Source organism: Diadema antillarum, unplaced genomic scaffold, assembly GCF_040938485.1.
Source record: "Diadema antillarum isolate AM-2024a unplaced genomic scaffold, OU_Dant_1.0 scf00000066, whole genome shotgun sequence".
NCBI classification, from domain to species: Eukaryota; Metazoa; Echinodermata; class Echinoidea; order Diadematoida; family Diadematidae; genus Diadema; species Diadema antillarum.
In genome coordinates, this window is record NW_027270955.1 from 2,571,892 (window position 1) to 2,587,492 (window position 15,601).

Genomic DNA, 15,601 nt, shown 5'->3' on the forward strand with positions numbered 1-15,601 from the left:
TATCCATGTAAAGTCGATGTCGAGATTTCATGCATTGGCTCCATGAAGAAATGAAGAAACAAACTGGTTATGCATTTTTGGCCAATAAAGCACGAGTTTATGCGACTCAAATTTTCGACGTCCTACACCTTCTTCAGGAGTCTTGTTAGGCCTAAGTCTTTCAGTTCAGTTTCGTCGCGAGAAGTCTGGAATATGCTAATCCTAGTTTCAAATTCGTCTTTTGTCGATCATTTTCGAACAAAGTCTATTCATAGTTTTTTGTCACACATTCCCGTCATTTTTTACATTTTTACTATTCAAATTCGTCCCTAACACTCGCTGCAAACATAACAGCAAAAGTAATTTCGTCTTTTAGCGATCATTTTCGTCAAACTTTCCTTCAAATTCGTTTCATGTCTTTTCTGTTGTGATTCTGCTGTGTACACCTGTGTACTCCCCCAAATTAAAAAAAAAAAGAAAAGAAAAGAAGCTGATGAAAGTATTCCTCCATGGCCTTCCTCAAGTACATTTGCGATTGATGAGAAACTAATGAGAAAGGAAAACATTGATACTACATCTGTCATCCTTTTGCTATCATCCGTTTGGTATTTTCCTGCTCTTTTAACGCAATGGAACAAACATAAACAAAAACAACTGTAAACCAATATTTTTTTTACAGCATTTGGTATAATAACAGGTCACTTTATTTAGTACATATTCAATCATACAATATCATCGATGCATAGTCGATACAAAAATTTCAGATTACAAAGTAGTTAATAAAATAAGCTTCCACAGAATGAATACATTCAAAAATATGAAAATGCGAGTTTCTTATACCTTTGTCGAGATATAACAATAACATTATTAGAGTCGTAAATTGCACTCGTGAAAGGACGCATGTGAAACGGAGCTGCGCAGTTCGTGTTTTGCTTTCCTACGTTTGTGAATCCCTCTATACAGTGGTAGGTCTAATTCTGATTTGGCTGCAGGAGGTCTACGCGCGGAAGTAAAACCACTTAGACTACGCAACTAAGGCAGCATGTCATTTCATTTTCTTTTTTACGACATAAAAGAAAATTTTGTTCTTTCGTATCAACGGGACTGACGAAATTCCCCAAGGATGATTTTGTGTAATGAGCGATGAACAGTTAAACAGGCACAGATGAAATCATTAGTATGCATTTGACTGCGTTGCTGGTGCTGAGACCACTAACCGTCATTCCTTTTGAAACTTGATAATATTGATAATAATAACAATAGTAATGATAGTAATGGTAGAAATAGTAGTAATGATAATGATAATAATAATAATAATAATAATAATAATAATAATAGTAATAATAATGATTATAATAATAATTATAATTAATGTTATTATTATTACTAATTTTATTACTATCATTATTATTATTATTATTATTAGTAGTAGTAGTAGTAGTAGTATTATCATTATTATTATTTTTCCCATCATCATCATCATTATTACTATTACTATTGTCGTAGTAGTAGTAAATAACGAGCACGATTTTCCTTAATTAGAGGCCTACACTAACACTGACATGATAGGTTTACTGTCGGTATATTAACAGAGACGAATAACTTGTTCTTTCTGCTAACGTGAAATGATATATCATTACAATGTAAATGGAACATCTCTGTACAACTGGCAGTGCATTGTTCATCGCGGCTATCCGAACATAACTATCCACAACCAAATAGTCCGGGCATAAACGTACTAGCGAAAGACCAAGATGTCAGCAAACGCACGAGCTCCTTTTAACCGCTAATATTTGCTTGTACATGTAATTATCTCAATTCTTTTTTTTTTTTTTTTTTCTTTTCGTCAGCAATGCTGGATTAAAGAGGATGTTGCCTCCACCATCATTGGGAAAAAACGCTCATAAAATCATTTATTCTCATTGTTGTTTTTTTTTTTCTAATCATCATCTTTTAAATAACAAGAAAGCATCTAAAAGTCAGCTTGATCGTGATAGTTTGTTCACTACAACAGATGTGTTGTTAACTCACTAAAAACTGAAATAAATAAAGAAAAGGGTGGGGGAATGTTTCCACCGGGACCAATGAAATGACTTCGGCGTATCACGTGATCTATGTCGTCACATGTATGGCTAGTTTCATAAAGATTCCTGCAATTTTTGAAAGTTGCAAGGAATTTAGTCACTACGAAAACAGTTTCAAAATGATACCGTCCAGGTTTTTTTTTTAATTAATCTGACTGCTTCAGGAATTACTTCATGTATAGTCATTGCGGCTCACAATGAGTAAAAACTGTAGTTCCGTTTGTTCAAGAAGAAAGACCCTGACATGTTTATTGCCGAGTTACCACTGTGGTATGTGACAGAAATGCGCATTCTTTTTACATCCCAGTGAGCCATGTACTCTAGGTAATAAATACAGTATACAGTGTACTCTCGTTATAACGAAGGCGGTTACAGTGGAATTCTCGATTACAGCGAAGTAAAAATTCAGGCCCTTAAATGATCACCTATATATCTCTGTATACCTAATTTACTGCTCGGTTAAAACAATATTTTAATATATTGAAAGAAAAATGCCGCTCCCGATGACTTCGTTATAACAGGGCCCCGTTTTATCAAAAGATAATATCGATTTTAAATTTCCTTAACACACAGGCTGACATAGACTTATAGTTGAAATCAACCTCATAATCAATTTCTTCATAAGACAGGGCCCTGGAGTCCCTCGTACCGCAATAAAAGCAGAGATGAAGATTTCTACAGCATGCAGCGGTACAAGCGACCTGACTGAAATTACCCTTACTTTCAAACCTTCATGGAAATGAGCTTTCATCAGTCTACTCTTATAAACTCCATGAAAATAGTCTGCGCACATTGTTTGGAGCATATTTGAGGTAGATAGTGAGAAAGAGAGAGAGAGAGAGAGAGGGATAGAAGGATCGTATAAACCATGGCTATACCTTAACACCCTGAGGAAATTACATTACGCGAAACCGCCACAAAAACTTTTGAAGTGAATGTTAATTGCTGACATCATTATTCTGTATTATTCTGTAAAAAAAAAAATCTGACAACAAGAACAACTTCAAATGTCGTTAAAATAATCATCAAGGTGATTGAATTTGTCATAAAGACATAGCCAAAAAAAAATGAATAAATAAAAAGAAAGAAAACGACATATCGAGGAATATTTTACTCCTCGTATTCGATCATGTAACTTACAAATACAATCTTAAATACTGATCTGTCGCATAGCTTCAATCGAAAATAAGTGAGAACTCACGAAAGAGAGACAAATTATTTCTTTGGAACATACTTTACATAGGCTTCACACTGTCCCGATGTTGAGCAACGATGTACACTACTATAGGTAAATGGGAATGCTCAAATTCCGGCCCTGATCGTAAATACATCGGGATATTCATCAGGGCATCTTAAAACCCTCCTATAACGGCGCGTAGAGTTTCTCCGTCCTCGAGCAAAAGATCGTACTTTGGCCTTTGACTGGCTTGTAACCAAGTTCGGAGATAACGTCACGCAAAAATGTAAATTCCATGTTTGTATGGCCATCAATTTCGGGCCAGTGTGACGTCATCCTTACCGGAGTCTCACTATCCAAAGTCAGCTGACGAAGTTTGACTTTTGGCAATTATAAAGTGATAAAAGTGACTAAGTACTTTTTTGTCGTCCTCATCTTATTCACCTCATTACAAAAGCTTCAGCACCTTGAACGTCATCGCCCTCCGAATGAAGCCATCATTTTGTCATACGTATGAGCGCCCGTTGGTCTTCGTCATACTTCCATCACGATTAGAACACACAGTCAATCAACAGTACTGACTCTTTCCCCTAACTTGATAATTTTTAATCATGTTGACCATCATAATCACCAACATTTCGACCTCACCACTATTGCTTCTCAGTGAACTTGTTACTTAATATTCAGGGCCGGCGCAACCACTTCTTCTTCTTTTTTTTTTTGCACAATACATAGGTTCTTACCACGACATATCCCCTCACACTTAGGTTTTTGCAAAAAAAAAAAAAAAAATATATATATATATAGGGTTAGATTTTTTTGTCGTCAGCAGCCGATGCTGTTAGAGGAGAGGCATCAAAAAAACAGTGAAGCTTGTCAGCCGAGTTTTGTAGGGAAAATGGCACCTAAAAGTACGAGACCTTTTCTTCTCAATCGATTAATCCCCGAAGTGGCGTCAGAAAATGTCAAGCCCTTTTTAAAATTGCTTGTCAGCCGATTCTACGACACAATTACCCGTCATCCAAAATGTCCCCCCGCCATCCTCACAATGAATTGACGTCCCTGTTTCCCATAAGCTGTGCCCCTTCACTTCTAAAAAAGTACACGGCAGCACCGGCCCTGATCTTCATCAGAGGTTCTCCCTGTTCTAGTTTTTCATCACAATGCTTCTCAATCGCTTCTTCACCATCTTTACGGTAATCCTCATCGTACCATAACCCTCTCTGTAGTAATGTTTCTCGGTGGACAAAAATCACCATCGCGACAAGTGTGTATGGACGCGTCACCGGTTCTCCAACTCCACCTACGTTTTGCTCTGTTCCTCAACGACAGAGTCCATGCATAAGCAAGCACACGCGAAGATTTATAGACGGAATGGTTTCACCTCACTCGCGGCTATGCTGGTAGCCACGCACCTTAAACATTCTCAGCATCTCAAACACTGACATCAGGATTTACAGCAGCTGACAGTGGCAAAAAAAAGTTGAAGAGCGGGGGCGTTTAATACCCCATTAGCTCGTCGCTATCCTCCCCGGCATTTCCCCGTGTGTAGTCGTAAGAGTCCCAGCTCGTGGTACTGTAGGAGGTTGGAGAATTCGCTGTTCATTCCGTGTTTCTTTTCTAGCAGAACGTCGTCGAAATAATGGTAAGGTACCCGCTCGAACCCCGTGTCCAGCCGCAGAGGGAAGGGCCAGAAACCGTAGACGTGTGTCTCCTCGCACAACTGCATCGCTACGTGTACCATGTAGAACCCTGTAAAGAAGAATCCGACAAAATTACCTTGTGTGAGCTTGGGGGGGGGGGGGGGTCAAGGACAATAGACGTTACCCAAGCTTAGACGAGAAGAATCAAAAGGACGGATCCTGTGGAAAGTCATAGATGTTGTGAATTTTCCCCCTCTGTTTCCACTCACCCTCCCCCTCCATTTTGTTGTTATTGTTGTTGTTGAAAGAGAGAGCACAAAGTGTGTATGGTGGGGGTTTAGAACGCCATAATCTTCTTATCTTTATTCTGCTTTGGATTTATCTTCTACCTCTTTCTTCTCTGATTTCAATACATTTATTAAAACCAACTTGCAAAATGGCGAACGATTACACTTTTAAATAACATCTATTAGTAGCCATTATCTAATTTTCTAATTCTCGACTCCGATGTCCACTTTGCTTGCATCAAATTGTGAACAAACTTATAAAAAGTTAGACAAAATGAAAAAAAAAAAAATAGGTACCGGTGGACGGCTGACTCGTGAAGTTTCTCCTCTTCCAGAAATTCCAGAAGCTGACGAACTCATTGGAGTGCGCCACCACGAGGCGGGGATCGGCCTCGTCCGTGTTCGCCTCGTCCTGCACGGTGGACAGACACACGTTGTACAGGGAAGCCGCCCCGATACATGTCATCCAAACGTAGCCGTGGTACTCTGTGATATTCTCCCGAAATGCAGCGTAGTCTTCTTGTCTGGTAAGGCCGTTAAATCTTTAGAAAAGTGGGGTGGGGGCAGACCAAAAATAGAAAGAACAGACGTTTTTACCTTTGCCAAATAATGCTTTCGTTACAAACTGCAAAACGATGCACTTCCTTTGCCATTTTCTGACGATTATTTCAAGCTGCGCAACACAACAAAACAGTAATGGTCGGTGGAACGAGGTAGAGTTGGTCACAGAATGATTCACGATGAAAAGTGCGTTAGCTATGTTTTAACATTGTCACAGTTGATTGCTTAATGAAAAAAACAACAACAACCAAATAAAAGCACCACCACCCAAAAATCAATTCCCTGATCGCTATTGAAAATGAGCGGTACTGAAACAAATGCCGGTATGTCTGGACAATAACAACACCGCTGATACATTACCCCTCTTGTAAGCGGGTGTGAAAAGAAATATGATTGGGCAGAAAAAAATTCAATTTCATAAGAGAGTGCTGCACTATTTTTCTGTTCATAAAAGCACTTACTCAGTTGTTACACTAAATAGATAATGACGATCAACTTGCATATAGGAGTGCCTACACAGTGCGGCTACAACGAAATTTCGCTGTATAACGAAGGGAAACTGTCGGTTCTGAGGACTTGAGTTATAACGAAAGTCATCTGTACTTCATGAATTCTCGAGTGTAACATAAAAAAATTTCTTACGAAGACATGAAGACACGCCGTATACAAGGCTTAAAAAAAATATGGTGTTGAATAAGTATATGTCATTGACTAAAAAGAAGTATTACAATTCGGATTCTGTTTTCGTCTTGGCTTTATTTCCACTATATTTGTAAGAGCTTAAATGGTGCGTTTAGGCAACAAGAAGCACTTTCACCACCGCTTACTTCTTGTGAAATATGCTTGGATTAAATGTTGTAATATTGCTCTTCTTTCCGGCATCCTCAGCAAATTTCCTAATAGGTGCAGCATTACATCTGGAAAGAAAAACATGATATGGAGAGTGAAAATCACATATGTTGTAACATCATGCATTCATAATTATATAACTTTTAAAGGGGATGGCCAGTGCCGTATACTGTATTAAGAGAGTCTGGCCAACTCGGTTTTTGGCTTACGTGTTTTGAAGCCTGTGATTGGTCAAAAGCTGGTCCCGTGATCTACAGGCGCCATGTCGTTATGAAGTGCGCTCATACGCAATGCCCATTGTTAACTGCCCCTTATTTGGCTTGGTTATTTTGTTACGTCTGAGCGTACACGCTAATCCTGTGACGCGTAGTACGCGCGGTAACGACATGGCGTCCAAATTAGCAGTTGGCCAGACTCTCCTAATATACGGCACTGGGGATGGCTAGTAACTGATCAGTGGGAATCAGTGGGAATGCTGGGGGATGATTGTTCCAATTCTTGTGGGATTCATTTAAGAGTTCAGTACATTATATATCTATTGTTGGGTGAAAATTATTCGCAGCAGAACGGTCTCATATTCAAGTAATGCGCAGTTAAATGCCCCGTCACTGTACAGGCATGATAACCTGGAAACATTAAACTGCACATTACTTGAATATGAGACCATTCTGCTGCGAATAATTTTCACACAACACTAGATATATTATGTACTCTTAAATGAATCCCACAAGGATTGTTACAATCATCCCACAGCATTCTCACTGATCAGTTACTAGCTATCCCCTTTAAGTACTTTATATACGTAAGCACTTTTTAAAATCAATGTTTTATACTCAAATGTAGAAATGAGTAAAATAAACACAACACATATACACGCATACACAATACTCTGCAAAAACATGCAAATGAAATAGCGACGTGTGTCCATATTTTTCACGAATAGCTCCACTTTTGATTGGTAGCGTAATGATTCACTAGCGGTAGTACACGTAGTAGAAAATAAAATATGATGAAATAAAACATTCATTATTAGACATTTTTGTTCATATCTATGTATTCATCACGCGTTTTATGTACAAATGTGAGCAATTTCATTGCTGCGAGTCACGATTTCAATAAACCATCAAACCAAACATACATTAACATGTAATAGAGAATAAGCAGAGATGACAAAAAAGTAAATTTATATTCACTTATCTAAAGAGAAAGAAAATCACGCAAACGAATTGTTGTGGATTATTTTCTAAACCCGCCAGCGTTTGTTCGCGGGCATGTGAGGAGAGCCCAATTTGTGTCCTTTTATTTGGAGGGAGAGAGAAAGAGAGAGAGAGGACGTCAGACAATAACTGGTGTGAATCGTAACTAACAAAAGTTTGGATCAAAGTGGGTCACATCAAAGGCGTCTTCTGTATGCTGCGTGCACAGAAAAGGGGGAGGGGTTATCTGTCAGACAAAAGCCTAACATAGGTCACCACATTCTATCTTAGCTTCGACCCGAAATTAAAGCTGTAATGTATTGAAAAAAAAAAAACACACCACACATACAACACCCGGTAACAAACAAAGTTTGGTTTGAACAAATCTTTTGAACATATTCCCACCGAAACGATAAATGTTTTGCTCCAAACTTGATTTGAATGCACGACCGTATCTTAATTCAGTATAATAAATGAGGCCGCAACGGACTCCCTGAACTCTCTCATAGTGCTATAATTCTCACACACGTCTGCTTTTCCTACATTGAAGGGAAACACCAAGTCGAATGCAATCAGGATAAAAAAGTATCGAACAAACGAACGTTGAAAATGTACTTAAAAATAAAAAAAAAGTGTAAAGAATCATGACGTGTTGATAAAATAACACCATTGCTCTCTTTATCACATCCATGCCATGCAAATTCCTTTCGGTGACGATGCTATCCTTTCACAACTTTTCTAATTAATGTATACTCACTACAGAATGACCGTTTCTTTCACAAATTGTCATATCAGAGTGCATCCATACCTGAAAACCATATCACTGGAATCGATTTCGCTTCCACACCCGCTGTTTAGAAGGCTTCCGCTGTTCCCCACCACTGCGCACTTCTTGTAGAGTTTCTCTCGGAATGGACTCACCTGTGTACGAGACAAATAAAAAAGTGTGACAGACAAAATGTAATACATTGTATGGGTATACTAGTTAGATAAATATATATAGGGCATATTAATCAGAAATGATAGTGTTTTCTTCTACCACACGGTTGATTTCGTGGTATTCGTTTGTTTGTTTGTTTTAGTACTTATTCACCATAATATAGGAATAGCTGGTATAAGAGAGAAGTGCATGGTTTCGGGGATTAGAACATTTTTCCAAGAGGCTCACATGGTCCTAGTTCTTTGAACCGTAAATTATCATCAGTATTATGTGACAACAAACATGGCAAAGGGTATGAGTGTTCGTAAGCAGGCAACCACAAAAGATCAATGTCCTATAAAGGCGGAACAAACAATGATTAAATGCCTTGCTATAGAGGCACTACAACACCTGCAACCATGCAGGGACTTCAACCACAGTCTTGCAACTGATCCTAGTCTGACAAGCCTTACCCACTGGGCCACTAATGCCAAAGTTTTATTGCCTTTCTTTCCAGTCTTTCCTATGTACCCAATTCTCTTCTGTATTGTCGCGTGTACATAAAACATTACAGCTCAACCGAGCTATCGGTACTGACGTCATCCAGCTCAAGCTGTTACGTCTTTTGTCGATAGAGGGCGTTAATATTCTGGGAAAGTGAATGTTGTTGTTTTGGTTTTAATGGCGTGTGTCACTCAGAATTGAGTATTTACGCCATTTACGAAATAGTACGAACACATGTTCTCGAAGCCAGACTAGGTTGTATGGTTTTACAGTAGGATGTAGAGTACATGTATGTTACTACATTTGCCGTTACGAACAAATGCCGAAATAGCATGACAACAGTGTATTTAATCTTTCTCGCGTACATTTTCATATTCTTATTCATGACATCATGATCAACAAACGAGCTTACGCCAGTAGGCATAATATCCCATCATGTTGAGCTCAAGTTTTAGTCACCCAAGACATTTGTGTGTACTGTATATTACAATGCCCTCAAGAAGGAACACGAGGGCCGATATTACCTCTGGAATGTATCTATGTAGCTCTTTGGTTACGTTGTAGTAGTACAGCCGCTGAATTTCTTTGCCAACACTCATCACCCTGGAGCTGGCATAGAACGGGTACTGAGAACCGAGGGGCGAGTTTTCGCGGGTCAGTATCAAGGTATGTCTAGAGTCCACGCCATCTTCTGCCAACTCTCTCCTGTCAGGTGATCGATATACAATGACAGTGATTAAAATGGTGATGATGGTGATGATGATGATGATGATGATGGAGATGATGATGCTGAGAATTACACATTTTACTGTAATTACAATAAATGAAACAGGAGGTGATAATGTCATTGGCAAATCCTCTCTTTTTTAGGACGAAAAATAAGGTTTTAACAGGTGAAAGAACACGCACACTCTCTAGCAACTGGAATTAGAACTTGCGCCAGAGCTTAGGTTTGATTGGGAAAATAGACCTTAAAAGAGAATGAGAACTAAAGCAACAAACAAAATCACGGAAAAATAACAAAAAGGTATACAGACTTCTTTGTGGGGTTTAAATTGTAGGTACGCAGGGAACAACAAAGAAGATAACATAGCGCAGGCCCTAGGCGGACGCCAACGTCACCACGTCTTGGGCGTTCACCGGATGTACATGGTCAACGTATCAATTCAGACGGACATTCTGTTATGTAGAGATTGTATTTAACCGACCTGAGGAGTTCTAGATTTGTCCTGTTGACGTGCCAGTCGTGCTGTAGCAGTTTATTGTACAGAAAGAGTCTCTCTGAGTTGGGGTCATCGAACTTCCAAAGCTCCTCTGTTAAGTGCCGTCTGCAGGAAGAGGCATGCAGGAGCATAATCATAAAGTACACAAAAACGCAAGGACAAAGAAATTAATACAGATGTGGTAATAGACCATATTAATCATTAATTCAATTCGGTAGAACATTATCTGAAATGTCACATAATGCGTATGCCAGTTGGGGAAATCCCGAGAATTAACAGCATTATGTTTCTTGGTACAGTGCACTTTAGCTCAGCAAAACCCGCCTCGCTCTTAACGAACCTTAGACTCATTTTCAAAATAATGTCCTGGGAGTCAAAATTTGTGATTTGGTTTACGTGCCGATTAAAACCATTAAGTGCAACCACCGAGTTCAACTGAAGTGTGATACCACTTGACAGTGGGGTAAAATGGAGACAGAAATTATAACTGTTGCAGTTCCACTGAAAATCGGCCGTAAATTTAGTGACGGCATCGATTGAAGCATAGCAAATGCTTTCATGACATAGCCATAGAGAGGCCATAACTCTCAAAGCACATCCATGCAAAACAGAACATTACTTGGAGAAGTTTGTAAACATTAAAATAATTTTGCGAAATGTATTTCCTACTGACATGAGATGCTGGAATAACTTTAAGAATTTCCAAAGACCGATCAGTGACGTACATTTTTTTAATTCATGTTTGTTTTCATACACCGTATAGGCCCTATACATCCTAATAAAAGGTGGGACACACCTTTTATTAGGATCGCTTTGCTTTACTTTCTTTTTGAATGTCTTAGCCATCATTCCAACACTGATTTTCATCTAAGAAACTTCGAATTCCTCTTAGAATGGTACTAGTATGCCCTGTTTTATTTCATAACTGGCTTCTTGGTATCTCATAAACAAGTAAAAAGCTCAATCCTCATTTCCATCTTTTATGCCATCCCTCTAAGGAGACACTTCTTCCTTTTGGTTTGCAAGATTAACACTTTATACATAGATGTCACTTTAAACATGTGATGAAGTGGTGTAGCACTTTAACCATGAAGAGAAGATAAGCATGCTTATCAGGTCAAGAGTATTATACAGTTGCGATTTAAGACGAGCAATACCAACACTATGCATTTTGCATATTAATTTGGAACAGAACATTTCGAATGTTCTCCCCCCCCCCCTCATGCCTGTCATTTAAATTATCTGTGCGATCAACCGTGTTTACCATACTTTATCTGCTAGAAATGTATGAAGTGATAAATGATCGCTTTAGTTTGCATCAAACGACTACACTTGTGACTCTCTGTAATACGTGAATCTGAGGATATGGTCATTGGAACTCACCCTTGGTTCGTAACGTTTGTTAGGTGCACCGTCCTCGCTCGATAGCTCCCCTTAAGAATGTCGCTGTACCATATTTCATCGTAGGCGGCGCGCTGATTTTTGACTGGCTTTCCCTTGTCGTCGACGATCATGGTCTTCACACCGAGCACCTCTTCGTTGATCACCTTCCCGTGTCGGATGGTCTTCCGAACCAGGCGTACACGCTTCTGCTTCAGCACCGTCGAGGATTGCGCCTTGCGGGCGGGGGCCGCTTTCTTCAGCGGCTCGACTGCTGCCACCTTCTGCGGCTCGACTGCCGCCACTTGGCGTTTAGGGTTCGAGACGTCAGCGTCACCGCCGTGTACCATATTATCTACATTTGCTCTTGGTGCTTCATCACCTCTTACATAAGGCTCGTCCCTCCCGTCTGCGATGGTTTCCCGCCCTGCAGGGAACTCGCTCTCTGCATTGTCTCCCGGCCATGGGTCACGGGCGCCGCGAAGCATGTCTTCGTCGTCTGGAACGTGGTGTCCCGCTGCGAACGGGTCTACGGCATCCTGTTCGTGATCGAATAGCTCGTCTTGCTTCAAGCCGCGGGAGAGTTCTTGGGCATGTTCGTGCCGTTGGCCCTGTAACGTTCCTCCGACTTCTCTGTCGGGTCTTAATAACCTTGAGAAATGAAACAAAGTTTGACAGAATATTATCATGATTTTTTTTTTTTCATTTCTGGCTCACCGTTATAGAAGAATAGATATCCCACATCCCACATTTCTGCCAACGTAAACAGATAAAATAATAAGTACATGGAATTGAACGTATTGCATAGACTTGTTGACGTAAAAATGTCTTTCCTATAAGCAATATAAACAAACAATCATTTAAAACATCCAACTTCTTGACTGTTTGTCTAGAGATGAACCAAGTTTTGAAATCACTAAAAAAAAAAAAAAAAAAAAATACAAAACAAAAACTAATACGTAGCTCTATCAAGATGAAATTGAACTGACGTTTACATTGTAGCTCCCAATGACATTCGGAGGATAAAAGTTTCAGGTTTGTTATTGAAAGAAAAATAAAATCATGTAAAAGCATTGGATCGACTTCACAATCTCAGGCAAGATAACCACGTAGAAAATGCATATTGTTTAATTATGTTTCAAATTTGAAATCTCTAATCTATATAATTGCCCCAAATGCTGAGTCTCCGATATTGTTATCATGTACATTTAATAAAGCTATGAAAAAATGAAGGTATACGACATGATAATGGTTGATAAAATCACCGAATGATTCATAACGTGGGAACTTGTCTCTGACAGAGTATACCAAAATTGATTTTCCCAAGTAGCTTGAGTACTTGCCGGCACAGTTTCTAATGCAATGCAACATGTACATACGCTAAATAATGCATTTGTTCCCCTAGCAACTTCCTTTCATTCAATATAACCAATAGATGTACTATTTCATACATCTATTCATCCATCCATTTATTCACTCAGGCTCTGTATGGTGCACAACCAGGAACACACTACAGTGTATGTCCTTGAATGGCCTCTATTCTCATAATTCATATACGGTTGATAACTTCTACAGAGTGGAATGCTACGCAATAAAAGAGTCAATATAAAGCTTCGATGATTGCGGAAAATCGTATGAAGGACTGTATGGCCTCTTTATTGAAGACCATTGTTATAGAGGGCCATGGTAGCATGATGAATATGTGAGGAATAAACAGTCCTCTATATACAACTTGTGCAGCCCCAATAGATTGTGGAGTAGATTACCATTAGACATTCGGAAATGTCAGACTTTAGACAGTTTCAAATCAAAAGTGAAAACTTTTTGTTTTAGCATTGGCCTATTTCTTTTTTCTTTTCTTTTTTACTTCCCAGGCAGCATTGTGCAACATAGGAATTTAAGAGCTCTTGAAGCGCAGTAGAATATATAGACATAGTTTCTGCGCTTTATACATTATTTATTATTATTATCATTATTAACTTTGTATATGGTGTGGTTGATTTGAATGACCATTGCAACGCCTGTCACGAGAAACTGTATACGCAGTCGTGTTTTTGGCACCCTGACTACCCTGCGGGCACATTGGCGTGCGAGTCGGGGCCCCTTGAAGGAGTTTTACCGTATAGGCCTACTGACATCAAAAGAATAAAGGCGTGACCCAATGGGGAAAAATACATTATGACAAAGGTCATGAGCATTTGTTCAGAAACGAAAGCAAGAATGCATCGGGAATCGTTATCGTAACTTACACACAAATATTTACCAAATGCAGTGTTTAATCCAAACAATATCGCCCTGTTTATTGCTGAAACTTAGCAGCAATGAACTATAGGGGGGGGGGGTACTGGATAACGTATAGGTCAAATAACATGGATTTAATATTTTGTGCACAAATTAGTGTGACAGTGGCGAGTTGATGACGTCTTCACCTCGGCTAATTTGCACAATCAGTGTGTTTGTGTCAAACATCACGACGTAGCGACAGGGGGAGAACACTGAAGTTCCATAACTCAGAAATGGGAAAGACCCACGAGTGGAAACTCTGCATGCATGGTGACAATTCCTGCCGTGAGCCGTGCAAGTGTGCACGTTCGATAAGCCTGGTTGCGTCCACCTGATTCCAGAACAGGATATTTGCCTTCTTTACACAGAAAATGCTACCTCGTTGATTTTCAGCAGTTGCTAGACGATGGGCTAAATCGGTTCAGTAAGGGAGGTGGGATAGAAACGCCCCCTCTTCCGGTTCCCTGAGTGTACAAACTTTGTGAACTCTGTACATGCTGTACATATTTTATTGCATATTTTGCAGGAAATCACCTTCTCCCGACACACATAAAGTTTTTATATGGCTGGATTTGAAGCCAGCAACGATTTATGACATGTACTCTGGATCCCATCTATGTAGCATGAACACGTGGATGCACACATTTTATAATGTATCAGAAAGGATATAATCATGTTCTATCCACTTCAAATCTCATGCAGTACATACCCTGGTCTTAAGACTGACCCTATTGAATTGGCTCTCTCGCTTCGTACTCCCGCTCTTATTTCGAGTCCATCCCGTCGCCCTTTTGTCCTCTCCAACATATCTCTTGCAGCGTCATCCAGCGCCCCGATGTCTCCACGAGAGGACGATGTTCGCGACGTCGCTAGGGTAATGAGGAGAGATGCCACGCCTAGCAACGCAAAGCACTTCAGTATCACTGGCCTCCGTAGCTTGAGTAGACGCTTCATGTCGACTACAATGGAAGAGTGACCAAAAAGGAAAGAGCGTTAAAGAGAGCAACCCAATAGCCTTGAATACGTGTTAATGCACCATCACATGAAGGTCTATTGCCACTTGGTCTAATATCAGATGGTCTACTTCCCAGTTCGTTTAACATCACTATGGCTAAACTCATTTGGTCTACTATCAATTTCGTCTAATGCCCGTTTGGTCTAATCGTCACTTGGTCAATGTTCAGTTTGACCAATTATCATTTCGCCTAGTGACCAGATGGTCTAATTGCAATTTTGACTCCGTGGATTTTTTTTTCCATTTTGTCTTATAAACTGTGGGTATTAGACAAAATGGGAACAGCCCATCTGGAAGTAGATCGCTGGCAAATGGGACTACAGTGGCATATGGACTAAATGGTCAGACGAACTGGTTGTATACGAAACGGGATTAGACCATGTAGGTTGAGACTAAGTTAATGGCTATTAGACGAAGTGGGAGTATGGGAGTCCCCATGATGACCTCTGATGCGACATTTTACATATAACACATGGTGCGCTCTTTACCGGTATTTTATTT

At 39.7% G+C, this 15,601-nt stretch overlaps 1 protein-coding gene across 1 annotated transcript; it reads right to left on the bottom strand.

Moving 5' to 3' along the window:
- Positions 1-4,762: 4,762 nt before the first annotated feature.
- LOC139716514 (uncharacterized) lies at positions 4,763-15,039 on the bottom strand. The gene is made up of 8 exons (XM_071628054.1): positions 14,795-15,039; positions 11,806-12,453; positions 10,408-10,527; positions 9,724-9,904; positions 8,585-8,697; positions 6,559-6,648; positions 5,468-5,712; positions 4,763-4,992 (listed from the first exon to the last, which is right to left on the bottom strand). The coding sequence occupies exons 1-8, from the start codon at positions 15,037-15,039 to the stop codon at positions 4,763-4,765; spliced, it is 1,872 nt and encodes a 623-aa protein (XP_071484155.1).
- Positions 15,040-15,601: the final 562 nt, after the last annotated feature.

Excerpts from the sequence above, each read along its gene's own strand:
- LOC139716514 (XM_071628054.1), bottom strand. The coding sequence starts at position 15,039 with ATGAAGCGTCTACTCAAGCTACGGAGGCCAGTGATACTGAAGTGCTTT. Across the intron at positions 12,454-14,794 it reads GGGTCAGTCTTAAGACCAGG|GTTATTAAGACCCGACAGAG; the intron begins GTATGTACTGCA and ends TCATTTCTCAAG. Across the intron at positions 9,905-10,407 it reads ACAAATCTAGAACTCCTCAG|GAGAGAGTTGGCAGAAGATG; the intron begins GTCGGTTAAATA and ends ATCACCTGACAG.